Source organism: Anomalospiza imberbis, chromosome 3 (assembly GCF_031753505.1).
Source record: "Anomalospiza imberbis isolate Cuckoo-Finch-1a 21T00152 chromosome 3, ASM3175350v1, whole genome shotgun sequence".
Lineage (NCBI taxonomy): Eukaryota > Metazoa > Chordata > Aves > Passeriformes > Viduidae > Anomalospiza > Anomalospiza imberbis.
The window spans coordinates 104,365,446-104,387,291 of NC_089683.1; the positions used below are offsets into that span (position 1 = coordinate 104,365,446).

At 43.4% G+C, this 21,846-nt stretch overlaps 2 protein-coding genes across 4 annotated transcripts in view; one reads left to right on the plus strand and one right to left on the minus strand.

Moving 5' to 3' along the window:
• Window positions 1-10,777, minus strand: part of CCDC85A (coiled-coil domain containing 85A) — a 168,140-nt gene extending 157,363 nt beyond the window's left edge. The window contains exons 1-2 of the mRNA XM_068186166.1: window positions 10,508-10,777; window positions 2,493-2,558 (exon numbers count right to left, since the gene is read on the minus strand). Coding sequence (XP_068042267.1) covers window positions 2,493-2,537 — 45 coding nt within the window. The 5' untranslated portion in view covers window positions 2,538-2,558; window positions 10,508-10,777. The remainder of the gene's footprint in view (window positions 1-2,492; window positions 2,559-10,507) is intronic.
• Window positions 29-21,846, plus strand: part of EFEMP1 (EGF containing fibulin extracellular matrix protein 1) — a 45,482-nt gene continuing 23,664 nt past the window's right edge. Inside the window, exons 1-4 of one of the 3 annotated variants that reach the window (XM_068186171.1) lie at window positions 29-343; window positions 800-887; window positions 3,770-3,818; window positions 3,995-4,255. In XM_068186171.1, the coding sequence (XP_068042272.1) occupies window positions 807-887; window positions 3,770-3,818; window positions 3,995-4,255 (391 nt within the window). In that variant the 5' untranslated portion in view covers window positions 29-343; window positions 800-806. The other 2 variants (XM_068186172.1, XM_068186169.1) reach the window with 2 other exon arrangements.

Here is a 21,846-nt window from a genome sequence, read left to right on the forward strand (position 1 = left end):
CGGGGCCGGCACCGGGCACGCACCGACAGCGACGGGGGAACAGCGGCCGCCGGGCACCGACAGACAGCGGCTGCCGGCAGCGGGAGAACGGGCACCGCCGGCCGCCGGCGCCGCACGGCACCGGGCGGAAGGACAGCGAGCGGCCGCCGGCACCGCACCGACACCGCGGGAAACGGAACGAGCGGCCGCCGGCACCGCGCCGGCACCGCACACACGCCGCGGGAAAAGGAACGAGCGGCCGCCGGCACCGCACCGGCAGCGGGGCGAGGAGAGCGAGCGGCCGCCGGCAGCGCAGCGGAGGCGGTGGACGGGAGCAGCGACCGGCGCTCGCGCGGTCCCGCAGGTAGGAGCGGGCAGCGCGGGCGGCTCCGTGCCCGCCGCCCCCCTGGCAGGGCTCTGCCCGAGCGGGTCCCTGGCAGAGCCCGGCAGGTGGGGGGTGTTCCCTACGCCTTGCTTTGGCCGAAAATTTACTTGTGCGCCGGCCGGGCAGTACCGCTGCCCGCGCCTTGTCCGGCGCTGCTCCCGGTGTGCGCTGGGGTGTTTTAAACTCCATTGACCGGTTATTTCCGCCCCTCTCTCCCAGCTGGATAAAATCCCCGGGCTGGGAAGCACGGCCAAGCCTCACCCTCTCCTTGCGGGAGCGAGCGGGCAGCGCCGGGCCGCCTCTCCCAGGTAGGGGCTGGGTGGGCTCCCCGGGCAGGACCCGGTCCCGACCCGGTCCCAGGGGTGCTGTAGCCTCTTCCAGCAAAGGAGACAGCTAAAAGCTTTCCTGCTGGATTTGTTTTTCCTTTCTTTCAAGGTTCACGATGTTGACAGCTATGTTCTTGGCTGCGCTCGTTCTTATTACAGTACATTCGCAGGAAACTGAGGAAACCATAACGTACACGGTAAGGTTTAATAGACTTGGAGATAATTACTGCTTTGCGGGGATTCTTTGCTAAATGACCCTTAAGAAAAACCGAATTTCTTGCCAATGTATAGCATGTGCTACAGAGGTCGATGAGTTCGAATGTTAACCATAAAATAAGCTGTTCCTGTACTCAAACAGTGTTTAAAAGTTCAAGTTGACAAGATTGAGCAAAATACAACTGCTTGTTTGGAAAAGTTTATCTGTGTATTTAGACTGAAGGACTGAACAAAATTTTAATATTTTAAAAGCCATTTTCATAAAGGCAGGGTCCTTGAAGTATATGGAGTTTGACAGATAATTAGGTCAAACATTCTTTTGTGTTTTCTTATGGATGTTTCAAGCTGCTTTTAACAAAATGTAAGTACTTCCAAATTTGGGGCTCTTAATGAAGCATCTGAATCCTGGAGTGATCATGGAACTGTTCTTTTCTGAGCTGATTTTGAGCAGTGATTTTGCATGGCTTGATAAAATCGTTCAAGAATACTGGAAATAGGTTCTGCTTGCAACCAGGTGGCAGGCTAAGAGATTTAAAGGCCTTTTTGTGGGGCTTTTTCTTTTCAGTCTGCTTGTGTTCAGTGCTTGGCTTGCATAAGGCATGTCATGGAAGGAGTGCAATTACCCCAGCTTGGGCTGGGGAAAGACCCGCATTTTCACATCTGATTACAGTTGTAATCCCTGCAACTTGCTTCATATGGGTGGACCTCTGGATATGCGCACACACATCAGCCCAATGCCACACAAGCAGAAAATTCTGCACACATGCAAAAAGTTAGAGAACCACAGCCAAAGCCCGGGATTGTGTCTTATACAAGTAATCCCACTGAAGTCAGTGGGATGGCTCAAGCAAGTAAATATTGCAGAGTTGGACCTTCTTGTAGAAGTCAGGGCTTAAAGAAGCCTTAAGTAAGCATCAGGAAGTCAGTAATAAAATACTTTAACGCTGGGCTTTAGAAGCATTAGGGTTTTGAAGGCTGGGAGTAGTTTTATTTAGAGGCTTCTGTGATTTACTTTTGTTTTAAAGTCCCTGTATATAAGTGGAAACTGAAGATGTAAGTACCTTTTTAAAATCTGGACTAAACAGGAGGATCCCACCCTCCTCCTTTCTCACAGTTATTATACGAGGGGGGGGTTTAATTATGCATCATTTCACATAATTCTGATTATACCAATTGAATATTTCTAGTAAGCCTACATGACTTGGGCACCTATGCTCCATTTTCAAGGAGGTCTTAGCCTTTAGGTGCTTCACTGATGGTTAAACAGTGATCATGTAAAATGAAACAAAAAAAAAAAACAGCTTTGGGAGATTTTGCTCTTGGGATGCTACTGTTTCTCATGCACATATTGTATCCATGGAGGGCCAAATCCTTTGCTATTGTAAAAGCCTTTGGCTGCAGTAATAGATGGACTTGGCTCCTTGCAGTTAAACAGACAGTACTTCTGTTGTGCATTAACAGGAATTGGGTGATTCAGAAAATGCATGAATTAGCTGTTTTCCTTTGGGTTTGCCTTTTCATAGCTACAGAAACTTTGGAGTTGTCAACTCAGCATGTAGTCAATCCTTTAGAGAGTGTCCACTTACCCCTTGGGGAGAAAAACCCTTCCAAGCTACAACTCGCTGCCACATTTGACAAATCGCTGGTGTCACCTGCAAGAGAAGAAAATATTTTCAATCCTCCTGCTGAGTCAGAGTCCGTCAGTAACAAGTCCCTCAAAATAACTTGAGGATAGGACCTGCAACAAGTGGATCTTGGCATCAGAAAGTCAAGTTTGTCACTTGTAAGTCCCTCAGCAGCAGAGGAGTTGCAATAAGATTTAGCTTGCTTGACTGTGACTAATTACATTAGTCAACTCCATTCTTTTTTTGTATGGGGCCATTAAAGTAATACCCTGAGCAGCCCAAGATGCACCTACATAGCACAGTCTGGTTGATTCAATGATATTTTAATATTTTAAATGTTCCTGCTGCAGTTGGTAGCACCATGATACTTTGCTAATCAGTCTCTGTAACTGTGACCTGTGATTAAAATGACTGCCCCCTGGATAATTTAATGGTTTTGGGCAGAGGAATAATGAAGATGCAGAGCAGACTATTTAAAATCTTTCCTGAACTTGCTGGTGTGCATTGATATGAATAGTTGCTGAGTATAGCCTTGTTTGAATTTTGCAAGTCTTGTATAAATAAGTAATCCTGCTGTTATAAACTCTAACCGTTTATTGTGTGTCTCACAATATAAATTGTCCTCCCTAGACTGCAGTTCCTGGAGTCATATGATTAAAAAGCATGTGAATGAATTTCCAGCTGTCATGGGATCCTTCCCCATTGCTAGAGTGCTAATGGGAGAGAGGATGAAGTCCAGGGGCAGAGAATCTTCTTAGTTCCTCTGGCAAAGTGAGTCTGGGAATGAAAGAGGTTCACCTGTTGGAAGGCAGGGAATAATATCCAAATTCAGAAAAACTTATTGCTTTTCATAAGAAGATTTTCATTCTGGTCAGCTTGGTCACACCAAAGATCATCCAAGGATTCAGCCAAGGAGAGATGGTATAACACAGGGCACAGGAACAAGGGAAGGAGAAAAAAAATGTTTTCTCACTTTGCTCCCCAGCTGCTCACAACAAACAATATATTGGGAACTTTGCGAGACAGAGGCACTCTCTGTGTGTCATAGAGCATTCCCAGTGGGAAGGGACCCACAAGTTTTGCTGTTCCTGCACAGCAGTGCCGTACCAATTGCCATTTTTCTAGCCTACCAAGGTATTGCATTTCCATTTTTGTCACACTTTGAGTTCACTGAATACACTGTTTTTCCAAAACAAAGAATTCCGAGTAACCAAATTATTATTTTTTTTCCTCCACAGCAATGCACAGATGGCTATGAATGGGATCCTGTTAGGCAACGGTGCAAAGGTACAGTAAATAATTTTCAAAGACAGACTTGTTACTGGTATTCTTAAAGTATTCTCACTGCACACCCGTTTTGGACACGGAGGTGTGCGTGCATGTCTCGTCGTGTTCTTTGTGTTAATGGCTGTTGCAGAAGGTTCGACTGTTAAAAGCATGACTTGTGTTGTTGCTAACCACAGATATTGATGAATGTGAAATAGTCCCAGATGCATGTAAAGGTGGGATGAAATGTGTTAACCACTATGGAGGATACCTCTGTCTACCCAGAACAGCGCAAATTATTGTAAATGAGCGAGAAGAAGCAGCAGCAGAATCCACAAGTGGTCGAAACAGCGTCATTCGCCGGACCCCGGCCGACCCCCAGCGCGCCCCTCCCAACCCAACCCACCAAATCCAGTGTGCAGCTGGGTATGAGCAAAGTGACCACAACGTGTGCCAAGGTAAGCCAGTGCCTGCCTCGCTTCTGCTCCTGGTGCAGTTGCAGTGTGGGTGACCACAGACGCAGGGGAATGACAGCCTGTAGCCCTTGCACTGACTGGAAGGGACTGGTGCTCCATTAACACCTTTAATGACACAAAAATAAAATACAGAAATGTCACTGTTGTTGTTCAAGGCATCAGAATGTGCACTTTGTTGCAACCTTTACAGTCTGTTCCATCTACTTTTGGGCTAAAAAGTTCAATTAATTCCATTGTCTGCAGCTCCTAAAAAAAGTCTTAAAATTACTCTAGCGAAGCATTTGTGTTGTATTAAGTATGTCTAGGAAAGGAAGTGCTCTGAAAAGAGTGGACAATGCAGCAAGGCGTAAGCAATTTGGAAAGGTTTGCAGAACTCTGTATTTTTCAGTAAGTGAATGCTGAATGAACAAAAATAACCACAGGATGAAGTTTTGCTTAGAGCAGGCCGCAGTGCAGAAGGGTCCTATATTTTTATTGTGGATAAGGAATATTCCTCCAGCAGTAGGAACCCAAGTTCTGAACAGCCTGTGCTCTTCTGATCTCTGTGGAAGTAGCCCTAGGCAGACCCTGCCAGTTTACTTCCAGTCCTAGCCTGGCTACTCTTTGAAACTATGGCAATGAAGAGCTTTCATCTGAGTGTACATACACCACACACAGTGCCAAAAATTCTCAGGGAATTAGCAATGTTAATTGTATGCGTTCAGGAACCAGCCTCACAAGCACTTCTGTAAACTAAGACTGTTTCATTTATTATTTTATATAAACAGTTTACTCTTCTACTTGCTGAAGTAACAAATGTTTCGGCCATTGTTTTGGGTTTTTTTTCATAGAAATATATTCTACCCCTTGCTCACAAACTTGCTTTTCAAGCACATTGGAGGGACACCCGTGCAAAGAGAGGGCAAAACTTGACCCCATGGTTCATCTTTTCCACTTTGTGGCCTGCAGCAGTATAATCACATAAAATAGTACTTTAGGGACTGTAATCAGGGCAGGCTGTAATACACAGTGGTAGTTTCCTTCTCCCTGGTACTCATGTACACAGGACATTATTTATCACTAGTAAGTAAATTCCCTGTCATTCTGGACCACAGTAATCATCATGGAGGCTGGAGGAGTTATTTTTGTAGGCAAAGCCTCAGAGTTGCATTTCTGGCTTATCTGCTCATGTCCAACATTTCTGTCACTCTGATTCAAGAATGTCAAGTACAGAACCTACCACAGGAGGTCAGATCTCCTTAACCCTGGGCATTCACTGGAGGTCATCAAGGGAAAATCAAAATTTTCCTTAGATGGAAAATTGGCTTTTTCCTTAGTTTAACTTGGCAAAGCAGCAGCAAAACCAGGAGCAGAACTGCTGGGTTTGGCCCGGTACTCCCTCCTTCAGGTGATGCTGCTGGCAATACTCTTCACTGGTGAACTGTAATAAACTGTTCCAACTTCAGGACATAACATTTTTATTTGATAAAAAATGCAAGTCATGCTAGAAAATTTCAAAACATGACTATCCCTTTTGCTATACCGGCGTTAGGTGTGTACATTTGGGATCCAGTAGGGCAGTTTGACAGCATTTAGTACCCATAGTTCGTGCTCCAAACAAAGGTTGAGGGTTAGGTTGTACTGAGAGACTGACAACTGGTTAAGGTTTCTGTTTTGTTGAGGAGAAATTGGTGGTGATAGATTACTATTACGTTACTCCATGCTCTGGCTTCCTGGAACTTGCAAACTAAATATTTCTATTCAATTCCCAAATCTTTGCTTAATTTATAACAACAACTAAGTGTTGTTACAGTACCCGAAGTTTTAACCAGCAGGCACACAAGCTATGGTGAAATCTTGGGCTTGACTGCATGAAGCTACTCATTTCCTCATGCCAACATTTCAATCTAAATGCAGAAAGCATGAAAATATTAGTGTTTAAAAGCTGAAATGTATTGTATTGAATGCATTCCAGCTGGACAAAGGGTAGTGGACAGTGTGCTTGAAATGAAGGATAAAAGAGTTTTGGAGCACTTAAAGCATGCATCCAGTTTCATGATCTTCATGCTTTTCACTGCTGAAAATATCTTATAAAAGATAATCTTGATCAGCAATGGTCCCGCTGCGGATTTATTTAATTATGGTTAAAAGACTTTGCTATGATAACTGCTCGAGGCTCCTAGGGAGTGTAACTTACAGATATAGTCACACTTAAGCTTGTTTTATTGTTTAGTAAATCAAATATGAAGTCCAGCTCCTTCTAATTGTTTGCAGATGTATGACATTTTCCTTCCAGTCCAGCAGCACTAAGTATTTTATAACCAATGTGAAAGTGTGGAGACCTCTGTTTCAAACAATAACATGCTCCAAGGAGCTGAATTACTGACATCATGCTGTAGTGTGAGGGGCCTTCTGTTTTAGCACAAATGTCCACTCCCTTTTTAAGCATGGAACAGTGTGGGAATGACAGGCCAAACACACTCCTGTGGTTCCTGTGCTTGGAATAAATGCCCATAAATGACACTGGTCCTGGTGGACTTCACTCCAGTGATGTGCTGACACAGGTTTTTATAACTACTATTGAGCAGAAACATGTTCTAGTGTGACCACGCTGATGTTAGAAGTGAGGGTAGCAAACATTTCCTGGGACATTCTTAAGACAATCTTTATGAGCAGTGGTGCCAGGAACCCCAAACTGAAGCAAGAATGAGAGAGGTTATTCTGGAGGAAGATCTCTCATGTGGAAAAAGTTGTGCTTCAACATAAACACTTGAACTGTACTTTAAATTCTGAGTTTATGAACTTATCCCCTTCATCTCCATCCCAATCAGTTCCCACTTCACAGTCACTCTTTAATTTGGTCTCTAAGGGACATTCCCATATGTGGCACCTGGTCACACTTTCAGGAAGCCACTTGGATGTTCAGCCTTGTCCCTGTGAGGGTATCACTGTAATGGGGAAGAGCAAAAAACAGAGTAAGAAATAATTTTAAACAAATTACTGAGTTAACTCAGGTTACCACACATTTTTTCCCTGATAAGAACCATGAATAGCTGCACTCTGTGCCTGCACACAAGACTGAGTTTTATTTTACTTTGTTGTTAGGCTTTCTGTGATTTGAGTCTGCTCCTGTTGGATGCAAAAGAAAATCACCCAATTAATTCAATTTTGTCAAACCTAGTCTGCAAGAAAGTACTGGCTTCTCCTAGAATGTTAATGACACTTGAAGGGACCAAAAGGTACCAAATAAATTGTAAACTTGACAAGGGAAAAGAACTTATTTTCCTTAATTCCTATCATGTTGGCAATACAAACAATAAAGTAAGCAAACATTTTTGCTCCTCAGCTAGATTAGCTTTTGATATTTCTCCAGCCTGTTTGTAACCCTTTGTGCTGCTGCACTGTCAAGTACTGGAGGCAGACAGATTGCAATACAAGAGATCAGTGCTTGCTTCTGTGGGAGAAAGACATTTTTCCAGAGTTCTGTCCAGACTTGATGGACATTGGTTGCTTTTTTCCTCCTCTGTGGAAGGAGAAAAAAAAATGAATTTGTTTTCTGTGCTGTGGTTATTTTTCCCCCTTCAAAATCACTTTAGGTATCCTTACACTGGTAGAGGTTAAGGGGTTTTTTTTGTTTTGTTTTTTAGTACTTTTCAAAGTAACTTATCATACTCAAGCTATGCTTTTGACTCAAGAAGTTAATTGTGAATAAGTCAAATAAGGCTAAATTTTGCATCTGTAGAATCCTTTTTGTTGTTGTCCTGTTAAGGAAGGAGATACAAGGGGGAGCAATTCATGATGTTTTCCATAGAAAAATCACTTTATATTATAGATATATTTACATATGTCATGGATGTGCAGCTGGCATATAAAAGACATAAAAGGTGTGTAAGTGCAGGTGCACTTGGCTGCCCCTGGCAGAGCCTGGCTGTGATGTGGCAGGAGGCTCCTCCCTGGCATTTTGGCTGGGACACTGCAGCTCCTAATGAGCTCCACTCACTGCACTTTGATTCCCCTCCCTGAGAGCTCCTGGAATGTGCAGCCACATCCAGCCCAGCTGAAACTCAACCTGAAATGCACCCCACGGGTGCCACTAATGTGCCACCACCACTAATGAGCACTCAGCCTTCATGGCCAGACTCCAGGGAGCCTCAGAAGTGCATGGACTGGGATTTTGGAGCCTCTGCACGAAGCTGGGATCTGCTCCTATGGGCTTAACCCATTTTCTAATACAGACACAGCCTAAAATACAGCTACAGATGTTCCTTAGCCATGCAAATGTTTTTGAGAGCTTTTTGTAAAATATTGTATTATCCCAAGTTTTCCCCCTTCCTCTAAGTAAAGGAGTACTTTTAAAAAATGTTTCAGGGCTACTTGTGGCTGCCCCATCCCTGAAGGTTTCCAGGGCCAGGCTGGATGGGGCTTGGAGCAACGTGGGATAGTGGAAAGTGTCCCTGATCATGGCAAGGGTGGAACAAGATGATCCTCAAGGTCCCCTTCCAACCCAGACTATTTTATGATTCTGTGAACACCACTAGGCCTGTTGAGTTTGAGGATAGGGTGAAGACAGAGCTTATGGCCAGAAAACTAAGGCCTGGTTAGGTGGTTTAGGATGGCAGTAGGTCCAAGTGCTCCCTCAGGCCATGTGTTTGTGCAGCACTCCAGCGAGTGGGGAACACTTGTTGCCAGCTGTAGCCACTCTAAGAGACTGACCTGGTTACATGTGCACTTCAATACTCATTACTGGGACAAGCCATAGGAATTCTGTAGGTCTAAGAGGATCCACAGAAGGACAGAAGCTGACACTTTCACAGCTCTTTGTTCATGGCTTCCAATTAATTCCTTGTACATTTGGATACATCATGCAGAGATCATCTTTCATCAGCCCATCCTGAACCAACTGTTCAAGCTGTTAATCTGTGAAACTGCTGCATTCTGCTGCAAAGCAGCATCTCTTTAGTAGCCCTGAGGGTCCAGAGGGGCGTTCACAAAACCCATCTTGTTTTGAAGGCCTGGTTTTGGGCATTTTTGAAATCGGGCCACTCTGAATCATCTTCCCATCTGTGCTATTTGCACAGCTGTGGGTGTCAAATCAAGACCTTGGAGAGATATTCTCTGTTCTGTCTGACCATTTTACTGTGAACATCCATCACAAGCATAAATACTAGCAGCTGCTTTCCTTTCCTGAGTTAGTTACTGCTTTCCCATCGTCCTGACCCCTGCAGGAATACGCTCAGTGTGTTGCTGCTAAAGATTCCTCCCATTTGCTCATCCTGCTAAGTGTGCTAGAGGCAAGCAAGCTTCCCTGAGCTGTATTTACCTTAGCTTCCTGAATTGGGATTATGCGGGCAAGCACTGGACTTCAAGTTTAAGTAAACTCATTAGCAGTTCTCATGGCCTCTTGCAGCAGAAGAATGGGATCACACAGTAGTCACCTCGGCTGTCATCCTTGTGGGCTGCATTTGTTGATTTTAAAGCCTGTTGCCTTAGTAGCTCGGAGGAGGCTCATGTTTTGACAGACAAAACACAGCAAATGGATTCAGAAGGCACATGGCCTGAAGAAAGTCCAAACTCTAGCCATCTGTCCTCCTTCAGAATTCCTCTCTCTAAGCCGGAGGTCTTTTTCACAATGCAATCAGGAATAACACCAGATAGCAAAGGGGAGGAATGTGCTCATGCCTGATCCTGGCTTGGCATCCCAGAGTACTTGGCACCCCATTAAACAGCTCAGAGCACTTATTTCTCTCTTCGAGGAATTCCCTGTACCTGTTGCAGACACTCAGATCTGTGCATCCTACAAGTCAGGAAAACCACACCAGGAGTGAGGGCTGTCACCTGCTGCACTCAGCAGCACCAGAGGGCACAAAACAGGACTTGGGGCAGCACTGGCTGTGCTCCCTGTGTTCCCTGTGCCAAAACCTGCTCTCAAAGGAATATATTCCACAGCATCACAGTGATACAGGCACTGCCCCCACCAGTGCCAAGGCACCCTGGCAGCTGCTTTTAGCACCTTTCTGTGGTAATTTTATAGTGACACTATTGCCACCGGGATGTTCTCATTGCTCTTGCTCTGAGCAGTTGTTTCCTCCCGGTCTCCTGCCCTGTCACTCCTCAGCCTCCTAAGAAACACTCTGTGCTCCTCCTCTCCCCAGTTTTTTGCTCAAGATGATTTTCTTTCAACCACCACTTTTTTCCTCCATTTTCAAACCTGATTCCTACTTCTGATTAATTAGTGTATAAAGGAAGCGCTCTTACCTGTGTTTTATTTTCACTCTTGTAGTCTGGGTTACTGAGTCATATTTGCTAGAATGTTTCTGAAGGATTGTGTCAGCATTGCAGACACATTTTTCAAAGGTCTAAGATCTTTCTTGAGCATCTCCAGTGATGGGACACAAATTTAGGAAGCTGGAAAATTAGTTCAAGAGCTGAAATTTGAAACTTATTTTCCTCATTTTATTCTCTTTCCAAGTGATATCTCCCTTCCCATGCTGGCCAGGGAAGATGATAGCTGCTGTTTCCGTGTGCCAAAACAGCCCTACAGGAAGAACAAAGCTTCCTGCAAAGGCAGCAGAGGCCTGTTTGATTCCTCCCTGCACCACCCAGGGATGCCTGTGTTGCTCTCCCTGTCCTTTGCTAGGGAATCCCATCTGCTGCCCTACAGCCGAGCACACCAGTCTCCAGCATTGCAGGAATTCATTCAGAGTGGTGGTTAGGCTTGCTGGTTTGCCATTTTCCTACTGTCAAAAACAGTGGGAGTGTTACAGGACTCTCTTCTAGTGAGATAATTTTGGTCTGGTAGAAACCACAAGGAGAGTGTAATTTTTGAGTTCACTTACCAGGTTGCATCTTAAACATTCCACATTTTTTGTGGTGTAGTCAACTCCTCTTGTGCAGCACTTTGTCATGGCAACTCCTTTGTGCTGTGTCTGTGTTAACTGGGATTAATGTAGGCTGAGCTTGACCACCTCCTTTCATTATACTTAAAGAATATTTATTCTTTTCTTCCCCTCTGTGATGCTTTTTGAGCTACTTTTTCTGGGCTATCATCATTTATGCATGGTCTAGAATAAGTCACGCGAAATTTAAGCCTCCTTTGTGCTGAAGGGTTCTTGTCAAAGGGAATTTTGCCACATACCTGTCAAAGTGTTCAGATGCTTCTATCCACAAGGCTGGAAGATCTGAACTGGGCTTGTAAGATCTCTGTTCTCTCTATGACAATAGAATAGGTAATCAGACACATAAAGTTCAAGAGTAAAAAGTACGAAATTTCACAAAGAAATATGTTTCATCTTTAATTAGCTAAATTTTGTTTTCATAGAAGCCAGACAGCAACAGTTTTGGAGAGAAAGTTATTTGCCATAATGCAATAGACAGCAAAATGTAACCTGAAAAAAACCCTGTGCTAAATACACAGGAATGCTGTGTGTACCTTCTTTCATCTACCTTTTAACTTTACTAAAAATACAAGAGGGAGTTGCAAATTACAGAGCTCTGTACTATTTTAGCACACGTGTAGTTATTATAAAATGCCTTTAATGCTTATTCCCATTTGTGTCTCATTTGTTAATTTGAAATCATGTTAAAGGTTGGTCCCGTTGTAAGCAGGGTAGAGAAATGTCTAATTTTTGTTAGGTATAAATATATGATCAAAGCTGAAAAAAGTGACTAAGAAAACATTTGTTACACACACTTTTATAAGCTACAGTACTAAGAAAAAGTTCTTGAGGCTCAAAAATTAATTAGACCTTTTCTGGCAAAATATATCCCAAGCTCTTAATTAAGCATTTTTAAAATTAGATATCCAGTAGCTCCTTGTCTGTTGCTCTTACTGAATGGCTTAAATAACTCTAAAGGAAAATTCTTCAATGGAATGACAAAGGATTCAGTGTGTGAAGGTCTGTCTCCTGGGAGGAGATGTTTACTTTGGAAAACTCTCAATCTGGCTTTATTAACTCCTGATTTAAAAAATTCATGCCTTTGAGTGGACATTAATTAATTAAGCCTGTTTTGATCAGCTCTCAGAAGAAGATATTGCTGAGCCTTTCTTTACCAGCTGAATTTAACCTGAAGGAAACTCCTGGTCTGGTGCATGACCCAGTGTGAGATGATTTAAGCAGGGTAATCTGACCCTGCACTTGAGCATGTTCAGCCTGTGCCTGAACAGATGTTCCATGGAGATTCCTGAGGACAAGCAGAGCTCGTTCCAGGGTTTTTATGTGCATCTGCCTGCATGGGTGGGATCCTGTGAACAGGTAACTGGGCAGAACATGTGCAATCAAACCAATCCCACTCGCAGATGGAAACCAGAGACAAACTCTGACCAGGCAGATTAACTCTGACCCGGCAGATTGCTGTGCAAAACTGGGCCTTATATCAAGAGTTAAGTTTGGGTTTCAATTTCAATTAAAATTCACCAGAGTTAAAGAAATTCAAGGAGGGAAAAAAAAAATAGGCATCTTGTGGGATATAAACCCCCATAATTCCAGAAAAGCAGTCATTTGGACAATCGATTCCTGAATATCTTGTAGCTTTATAAATTTAGAAAGAAATCCTTATCAATACTGTAACAGCCTACTGTTGTCCAAAGTACTTAGAATTGGGAAATACAAGTACTTTTGACAGGTAACAATGTTCTGTGTTCTGGTTTTAAAGAGGTTGCCTACAAGGTAACATTTAATAACCATCTTACTCAGAGCAAAGGAATCAAACATGGCAAAGTGAGCAGAAATTTAAGTGTGATTTTAGCTGACATTACCTATCTTATAAAAATAAAAACCAGGAGGAACAATCTCTCTCCTGTCTAAACTTACTCTGGGGAGAATTTTAAGTGTCTGGGATTCAGAGCAGGTAGAATTAAATACACTTTCAGAAGCAACAAATACTTGCTTGTAGTTTTTAAACCACTTTCTTCATAAATTAATTTGCTCTCAAGGGACTTTCTTATCAGGAGGCACTTCTCCACAGAACTTGGAGATGATAAAACAAGAACTAGGTAAAACAAGGACTTGCATGTCATGCCTGGGGTGAGTTAAAAGCAGGAGTATAGGAATATTTCAGAGGGCAGTGAGCACAGAATCACATCAGAAATAAGCAGGGCTTTGGAGCAACCCCTGCTCTGCCCCTGTGGGCTGTGGATGACACCTGACTTCACTCCTCCCAGAAGTTATTGGAGACTAAATCAGGAAAGAGTGCTGAATCCAAAAGTCATTCCATTTCCCAAGTGGAAAGAAAAAATGTGTTCTTCTCTGACATCATCCTGCCTGTATGTACTCTGCATCCAGACCTTCTTATCTGGCTTAACTTGAAGCATCAAGACAGATTTTCTTTCCCACTCTCTCCTTATGTGTTACTGGAGGAGAAGGTAATTTGGGGATGGTTGCAATACCCAAAGATATTGCTGAGATTTCCAGCACATTTTCCCTGGAGCAGAAAGCACTGTACAAGCAGATAAAAATGACAGACTTAACACCACTGAGCACCTCTTGGGTTTCTGGTGTTTGCAGGAGCAGCAGAACTTTCTAGCTTGAATTAACCTGAGGTGGAAGAGTTAGAACCACACTCCTGAGAGCATTTGTGCAGGAAAAGTTGGGTGCAGGAAAATTTGGGTGAAGGAAAAACACCCACCCATTTCACCCATTGCAAACACTGACCATTATTTAAACAATCCAGAAACCATATTCATAGATTTTAATCTATTAAATCATCATGTGAAAAATGATGATTTTGGGGAAGGGGAAACTTTTTTGTATGTATTCCAAGACAAAGTATTCCTCTGTTAGAAACTGTGGCTCTCTATGCCTATAAAAAAGAAAATTCCCCATTTCTAGACAAGATATTTTTATTAAAATGTTGCTTCATTATGTATTTAAATCAAAACATTCTCTCCATTCTGGTTACACTCAGAGTTCAGTATCCACTGTGAGGAGAATCTCTTCCTTACTATGTATGCAGATTTATAAGGCTCCAGGCACCTTTGAAATAAATTGAAAGCACAGCCATGTAATGGAGCCAAACCCCAAAGCCAGCCAAGGAGATCCACCCAGCAACACCCTCGAACACCCTCAGCTCTTCCCCTAAGCACAGCTTTAGAGCACTGGTCTTGATCTTGTCTCTGCTTTCTCCACCCTCCTAAAAGCTTCCTGGGGGATTCCCCAGCTCCAGAGCCATGCAGGGGCTGTTTGGGATCCAGGAATAGTTCACTTGCTTGGTTTCCTTCCCTCTCAAACAGCTCAGGAGCAGGGCAGCTGTTTGCAGAGCCTGGGACAGGGGGATACTGAAAAACAGGAGCAGCAGGAGAAAGCAGCAGCTAGGGGATGAAGAGAGGTTCTAACAGTAGATCAAAGCATAGCAAAACCATACAGAAATAATCAAGGCAGGTTTGTAGCTGCTTTTTCCCACTTTGAAATTCACAATTTGAGTATTTGTGATGTTGGAAGATGGCATGGTTGGAGAAGCCCCCCAAAGGAAACGCTTCCCGAAATCTCTGCCATGGGATAGAAGTGAGGCCAACAGTTTAGAGACTTGATCAAACAAAGGTGTGGACATTTTATACAGCAAGAGCAGAAGTTAAAAAGCAGCAACTTTTGAAAAGGTTAACAAACCTAATTTATGCTTAGGACAATTCTCAATTCTTAAAAAATGTCAGGATGAGGTTGATTGTTGAAGAGCAGATTAGTGATGTCTGTACTTTTCTGAGGTATCTCCCAGTGCCCAGTTTGACACAGCAGAGTCAGTATGTTTTCCATCTTTCTGGATTTGGTGGCTGTTATCTGTGGGTTGAACACAAAGCCAATTCCCCAAAGCTCTGGCTAATCAGTCTGGTGGACATCAGATGTTTAGTCCCATAATGGAACCACTCCTGGCCCTACAGGCTGCAGAAGGTTGAGCCTTTTTTGGGAGAGCACAGTCTAGTGTAGTTTTTTTTTTTAATTAAGAGCATTAGGAAATTCAGATGAAAGTTTCTGTAATTCTGACAAAGTGGTGTGTAAATAATCTGATTGTTATCTGTCAAATGCAAGTTCTATATCAAAAAGAAATCAGGTATTGATATCAGAACATTGTCATCATAGGAATCAAGGTTTGTTATTGTGGGGCAGAGCAAGCAATACTGAAATTCAGTGACACTGAGTACTGGCACAGCTTCCAGGGGCCCTCCAAGGTCCCATTCTCCTGAACAACATGTGCATGGAGAAGGAACTGTCCTTCACTAAAAACAGCCTCATGGTGCATGCACTTCCTTACCTTAAGGGTTGGACTTGATGACCCCTTTCAACTCGGATATTCTGTGATGTGTGACTTAACTAGCACATCATGCCCCACAGTTGCTGTGTTCAGTGCTGCATTTGGGACAAAAGCAGCAGCAGGAGCAGCCTATATCATTCCTTGCATTTGATTCTTTATTTTAGTATCTGTCATGTCCAAGCCAGCCAAAAAGTGGCCTCATCACATTCTGGCTGGTGGAGGCTGAGGGAGCCCCGGGGGCTCCATTCACATGCCTCTTGTGTGACCAAGCAGGGGCTGAGGAGCCACTGCACAGCCTGGTCCTCAGGGTGGGGTCCCACTCCTGCTACAGCCCTGAGCAGGAAGCTGGAAGCAAAGTCTTAAAGACACCAAAGGGACTGGTTGGGATTTTCACATACTCAATGGCCATTGGGGGGTTCAGCCAGCAAGAAAAACCCCAAGTGTGTAAGAACAGGAAAAACAGCAAAAAGGCAGCAGGAACCAAAAAAGGGTTGTTCATCTGGCTGTAACATTCCAAGCAGGACAGCCGTGGGATGTGCCTGGATGGAGCCCATCCCGGCGGAACGCACCATCACACACTCGGCTGTACGGCCCAGAGTTCCAGAACTGCCTTTGTCACACAAAGCCAGCTTCAAGACAGCATTACTGTCCCATTGGGATGCACTTGGGATGGGCTGCACAGACAACAGCCCTTAAAAACTGGAATGATAATATGCAGGTTTTTCCATTCCTATCATTTGTCCTTAATTTGAAAAATTAAATGCTTATGTCCCATTGTTAACTATTCTTAGCACTAATTTCACAGTTTAGCCCAGTGGTGACCAACTGGTTTCCTTACAGTTCTTCTCTTAATTCACAGCTGGGCTGAACTTACTTGGTTTGAACTTACTTACTTACTTAGGTTGCATTAAAAAAAAGAAGTTGTGGGACAGTCTCCACATGATTTAATCAGAAACCTCGCTGCACTCAATTCCTGCCTGAAGAACACTATAAAAACTCAGAGGAAAGAAAGGCAGTAAAGTTCTCCATTCTGGTTAATAGCTTAGAGTATGTTTACAGCAGCCCAATTCAGGTGAGAAGGAGCCTTGGAAGGTCTCCAGCCTGACATCCTGCTCTGCTCTGAGATCAGGCCTGGGAGATACATCCAGTCAGGGCTTGAAAAACCCCATGGAAGTAGAGCACAGAATTTTTCTGGGCACCTGTTCCACACCTTGACTGCCCTAATGGTGAAAAAAGTTTTTCCCTATACCTAGAATCCCTCCTTACAATTCACCCTGGACTGACACACACAAAAGAGATGTGCTAAAAATGCAGACTTGGGGGAAGAACAGGTTTGTTTTCTTACAAATGTGTACATGAAAAAGTATTCTCCATAAGCATAAGGTAACAATTCTGGGCAGCCCTAGGTTTGCATGAAAACATTTTCCTGAGAAGCAGACTGGCTAATGTCATTCCCAGCCTCCCATGACCCAACTCCCACTGCAAGTGAATCTCTGCAGCTTTTTAATTTCCAGTTAAAAAATAATAATAATAATAATATCAATGTGTATCCACAAACAAGGAAAGAAGGGAAGTTTCATTGATCCGTGACTGCTTACTTGAACTCTGAATAACTGCAGATATTTTCATAGCTAGTGCCCACCAAGCTTCTCAAAGTACTGAGAGAATATCAAGACTGATTTCAATAAATAAACCCACTGTTTGTACTTTGAAGTGTCATATTAAGACACCTTCAGTTACATTCCAGCATTTAAAGAACACATTTAGATCCCAGTATTTTCCCTGACACCTTTGCACATGCCTCAGTTTTCACAACTGCTCACTGCTGGCCTCAATCAGGTTGTTGCTAGGAACTTTTATTTTAAAACCCCTCACTAAAAAACTTGCCAGAGCAAGCCTGCAATACCAGGCACACGCTGATCCTACTCATGGGTGGGTAGGAAATGCTTGAGAGTATCGGAGGGAGTAGCCTTGATCTGGAGGAATTGGCTGTTTACTCAGCTTGCAGTTCCATTGCTGGGACAGTTTTCAAATCCCTCTGCTGAATATCCCAGCTTGTCTCACATCTACCACTGCTGCCCCTTTTAGATACCCTTCAATTCTTGTTTCTCTTTAATTCCTTACTCTGCCCTCCTCTTTTCTTTATTAAACTCTTGGCAACAAGGGCCAAAACCTGACTGAAAACAGCAGTTCACACTGTGGTCCTGGATAAATTATGGTACAATTAGCAACGTCACTTTTCAAAATGTTAATGAAATAAAGCTGCTCCTTTAGGAAACCAGATACTTTACAGTTGATGATTTATGGTGACCCCAAACAGGACTGTGAATTTGCAGTGCCAGATGAGGCCATGCTGTCACTTCTACTCACTAAATACGTCGTGCCACTTCTCTAGGAAATGAGGCCTGGCTTGATTACAAGAACCATCTCCTCAGTATCTTCCCTGTAAAATCTTATCCCTTCTAGAAGTTGAATTTCCAACTTGTTGATGATCTACAAACCAGATCACTTTTGTCCCTTCTGAGGAGCAGATGGGTGCAGGGGCTGGTTTGGGACAGAATGACACATAACTGCATCCACAGAGATCGTTCCAGGAACCTCTCAGATTGCTTTTCTGGCTCAAGGGGCCTTGCTCTCCACCACTGGACATTTTGGGCAAGTACATGTACATGTATAAAGTGTGAAGCCTAAAAATTCCTGCACAAATAAGGGGAATAATAAATCAAGCCCAAGAGTTTAAAGGCGATATGAAGAATTAACCTGTTTGCTGAACCTTCTCTAGATAAGAGGTCATTGTTCTTTGATTTGGAAAGATTTTTGTTTTTAATATGTATTTAGCTTTACTTATCTATTATACTCTGCTTCCTTTTTATTTTCCTTTCATTGAAAACAAGGCCTAACTCCTTAAAAATTGTTTGGACTTGATCCTAAAACACACTGAACACTTCCCAGTCAAGAAAATAACAGGGTACAAGAACCTTCATTACTTGGATTTCATTTGTCAGAGGTGTTTTTGGACCTCTGAAATCCCTTTAGAAGATCCTGTGGTTATTAGCTGAGACATTTTTTCTTTCATGCTGATTTTTTTGCCTGTCCATGAAATCTCCAAAGCAAACTAACAGTCTGTGAGATCCTAAATAAATTTAGATACAGATCTCACTACAGAGGATGTTCAATTAACTGCCAGAAACCAATCTTGTCATTAGTCTTCCACTAGTGTTTTGCATATTTATTGGTAGCATCTGATTAATGAAACGCAGCCTCTAAATCAGGGCAGTTGGTTAAATGCTATCTATGAAAGTCTTCAAGCTACTGAAGCCCACATGTTTTCAGTCTGCTAAAAAACTTCCCTTCAGCAGTCCCTGTCTGGAAACCTTGTACCTTGAAAAAGCTGTTAAAAAAAAAAAAAAAAAATCTTTACAACCCAGAAGTTTCATTACCTGGTTCTTGCTGTCCTCTGAAATGCCCCCCTCTGTCCTCTCTCTTTGTTGCATGAACATCATCCTGGGTTTTGGTTCAGGGTTTGGAGCAGCACAACAAGGGAATCCTTCTCCACAGCCAGAGCTTCTGAAACCAAAGAGCAGAGAGAAATCCAGGTTGGACCTCCCAAACTTACACAACGAATTTGAGGTTGATTAGCTTGGAAGAAGGCTTAATGTTGCACACAGTGGTTTGGGTTATTCCAGTTAACAACTATAATTGCATAAATAATAGCAATAGTAAATGATTTTTTAAAATTACTTTAAAACACTTTAACTTTAGAATTTTAAGCGATCCCCTCCTTTATCGTATAGGTAAGAAATGAATGTGCTCATAGATATTTATTCTTTCTCCACTATAAACAGACTATCTTCCTAATACTCAGCTACATCTTCCTTCACCTTTTCATTCTATTCTTTGCTCTTGGCATTAATTACTTGGATATAATTAGCCTCCCCTAGATTCATCTTTTGCCAGTTCACCTCCTGCCTCATCAGTTCCTGGAAGGTAGCACTTCCACGAGGAAAGAGCCACCAGTCAATTTTGTTGCCATCCAGCAGCTCAATGAGGATGGTATGGACTTGCCCTTACCTGCTCCACTGCAAAGCTGAATGGACAATCAATGCACTGGAATTAAATCCATCTGGAAGGCATTTGAGGCAGGCAGGCATCTCTGAGAATCCTCAGTGTGATTGACTGTTTTTTCCAATAGCTTTGATGAAAGTCTAAATTGAGAAATCTCTTCTCCCATCCTGCAAGAATTTATGAGCAGAGTTTCTTTTGACCAACCACCACTGGCCTATGTTCAGCAGCATCTGAGGCCCTCATGTTTCCCTGTGGATCCTGCCCAGCCATTAACCTCTGCAGTGGATTTTAATCACACATTCATGGCTGTCTGCTTAAAGCTCCAAACAGCCAGGCAGTGCCAAATAATGTACTGACAATGTCCTGGGCATCCCTCAGATGTGCCAGGATGCAGACAGGCATCCCTGGCACTTGGCTCATACATTCCATTTGCAAGAGCATAAAGATCTGGGATCTCATGCCTTTTAAAGAGGGGAACATAACACACAGAGAAGCGAACAAAAAACCTTTGGGGGGAAACAAAAAAAGGACAAGAAAGGTCCTCAGTGCTTTTTCAGGAAGGATGGCTACAAGATAGACGGAGAGGGACTTTTTGCAATTTATTTCTTTGCATTGAGAGAGTAGGTTTACATCAGATATCAGGAAAAAAATTCTTGGCTGTGAGGCCCCGGCACAGATTGTCCAGAGAAGTTGTGGCTGCCCCATCCCTGGTAGTGTTCAAGGCCAGGTTGGACAGGGCTTGGAGCAACCTGGGATAGTGGAAGATGTCCCTGCCCATGATATAGGGTTGGAATTGGATGAGTTTTAAGACTCCTTCCAACCCCAGCCATTCTATGGTTCTAAAGCTTCCCACTCATCTTTCTTCCTGGGCCAGAAGCAAGAGAAGCATCTCAAGCCACAAAGTATTAAAAAAAACTTGTCCAGTGAATCTGTCAAGGCTTGTTCCTTCCCTGCCCCCCGGTAGCTGCAAAGCCAATTCCTTTTATTCCTGCAGTTCTCCAGAGGCAAAAAGCTCGGTTTGGACGGGCATCAGTGCTAATGATTGTCCCACAGATCTTCTCCCTGTGTCCTGGGCTTAGTGCTGCTGGAGCTCTCCAACCCCTGCCAGTGACCCAGGACTCTCCTGAGGTGGAGCAATGGCCCAGACCAATGTTCCCTCCTTGAAGCCTGTCCTTGGCTCTGCTACTCATGGAGCATCAACACGTTCTGGGGAGCACCCACACTTGGTCACAACCACAAATGGCTTCAAAAGCAACAATTTTCTTTAATTTGGTTCTAAAGTGCTCTTTCAGGAATTTTATCAACTTACAGGGAGTAGCGGGGATTGTTGGAGGAGCTGCTTTTCCTCTCACGACCACCTTGCAAAAGCTGATTTTCTCACCGGGCTGTGTCCTTACAAAGCCTGGTTGTCTCTCCATGCTCCCTTACCTGTGTTCTGTACATTTTAAGATCATCTGGAGAGTTGCACAGTGCTGTATCTATTTTAGAGTGTTTTTATTGGCAGCTGGTGTATACTACCATGCACCCATGTGAACAAAATTACAGAGCCCGGACAACTTTTGTACAGAATTCCTTTGGCCACGGTTTCTCTGTGGGTTTCATTTGGCAGAAGTGATATCAAGCAGAAGTCTTTCCCTCAGCTTCTGATGAAAACTAAAATACACCTTATAAATAGAAAACAGGCATTAGGAGCAGTGCCTTTGGGCAATCAGCCACCTTTGGGCTATGGGAAAAATTCAGTTAGATATGATTCATAAATATAATGAATAGGGTGCCATAAACTCGCCTTGCTCTTCACAAAGGCGCATCCTCTGCCTTGGAAAATTAGAAGGGCAGAACCCAAAGGAACAGGGAAAGAAAAACAGGAGAAGAGTGGGAGATTTAAGGGGAAGAACAAAAAATGGGGCTTCAGTTGTCAGTGGAAAGTATCATTTTGAAGCCCACAAAACAATGTGTGGAGCAAAACTCCACTGCATCTCTCCATGCCCCGCTCCTGCTGAGCTCCAGCTTTACTTTACAGAGCTCACTGTGTAAGACATTTCAAAAAGCACTCAGTTTGTTCTTCAGGCTCTGGTTTGCTGAAGGCTCCTATTGATTACAGCTGGAGCTGGATCAAGCTGGGGCTGCCTGTGTTCTGCTGGCAGCCTCTGGTTTGTAAATACCTTTCATCTCATCCAGCAGTGATGATGATGTGCTGGGATGATGTGGCAGCAATTATTTATCTGCTGTGTTGGGTTTTCTCCTCCACACTTGCCAAGAGCCCTAAAGTCAGGCCATAGAGAGGGATG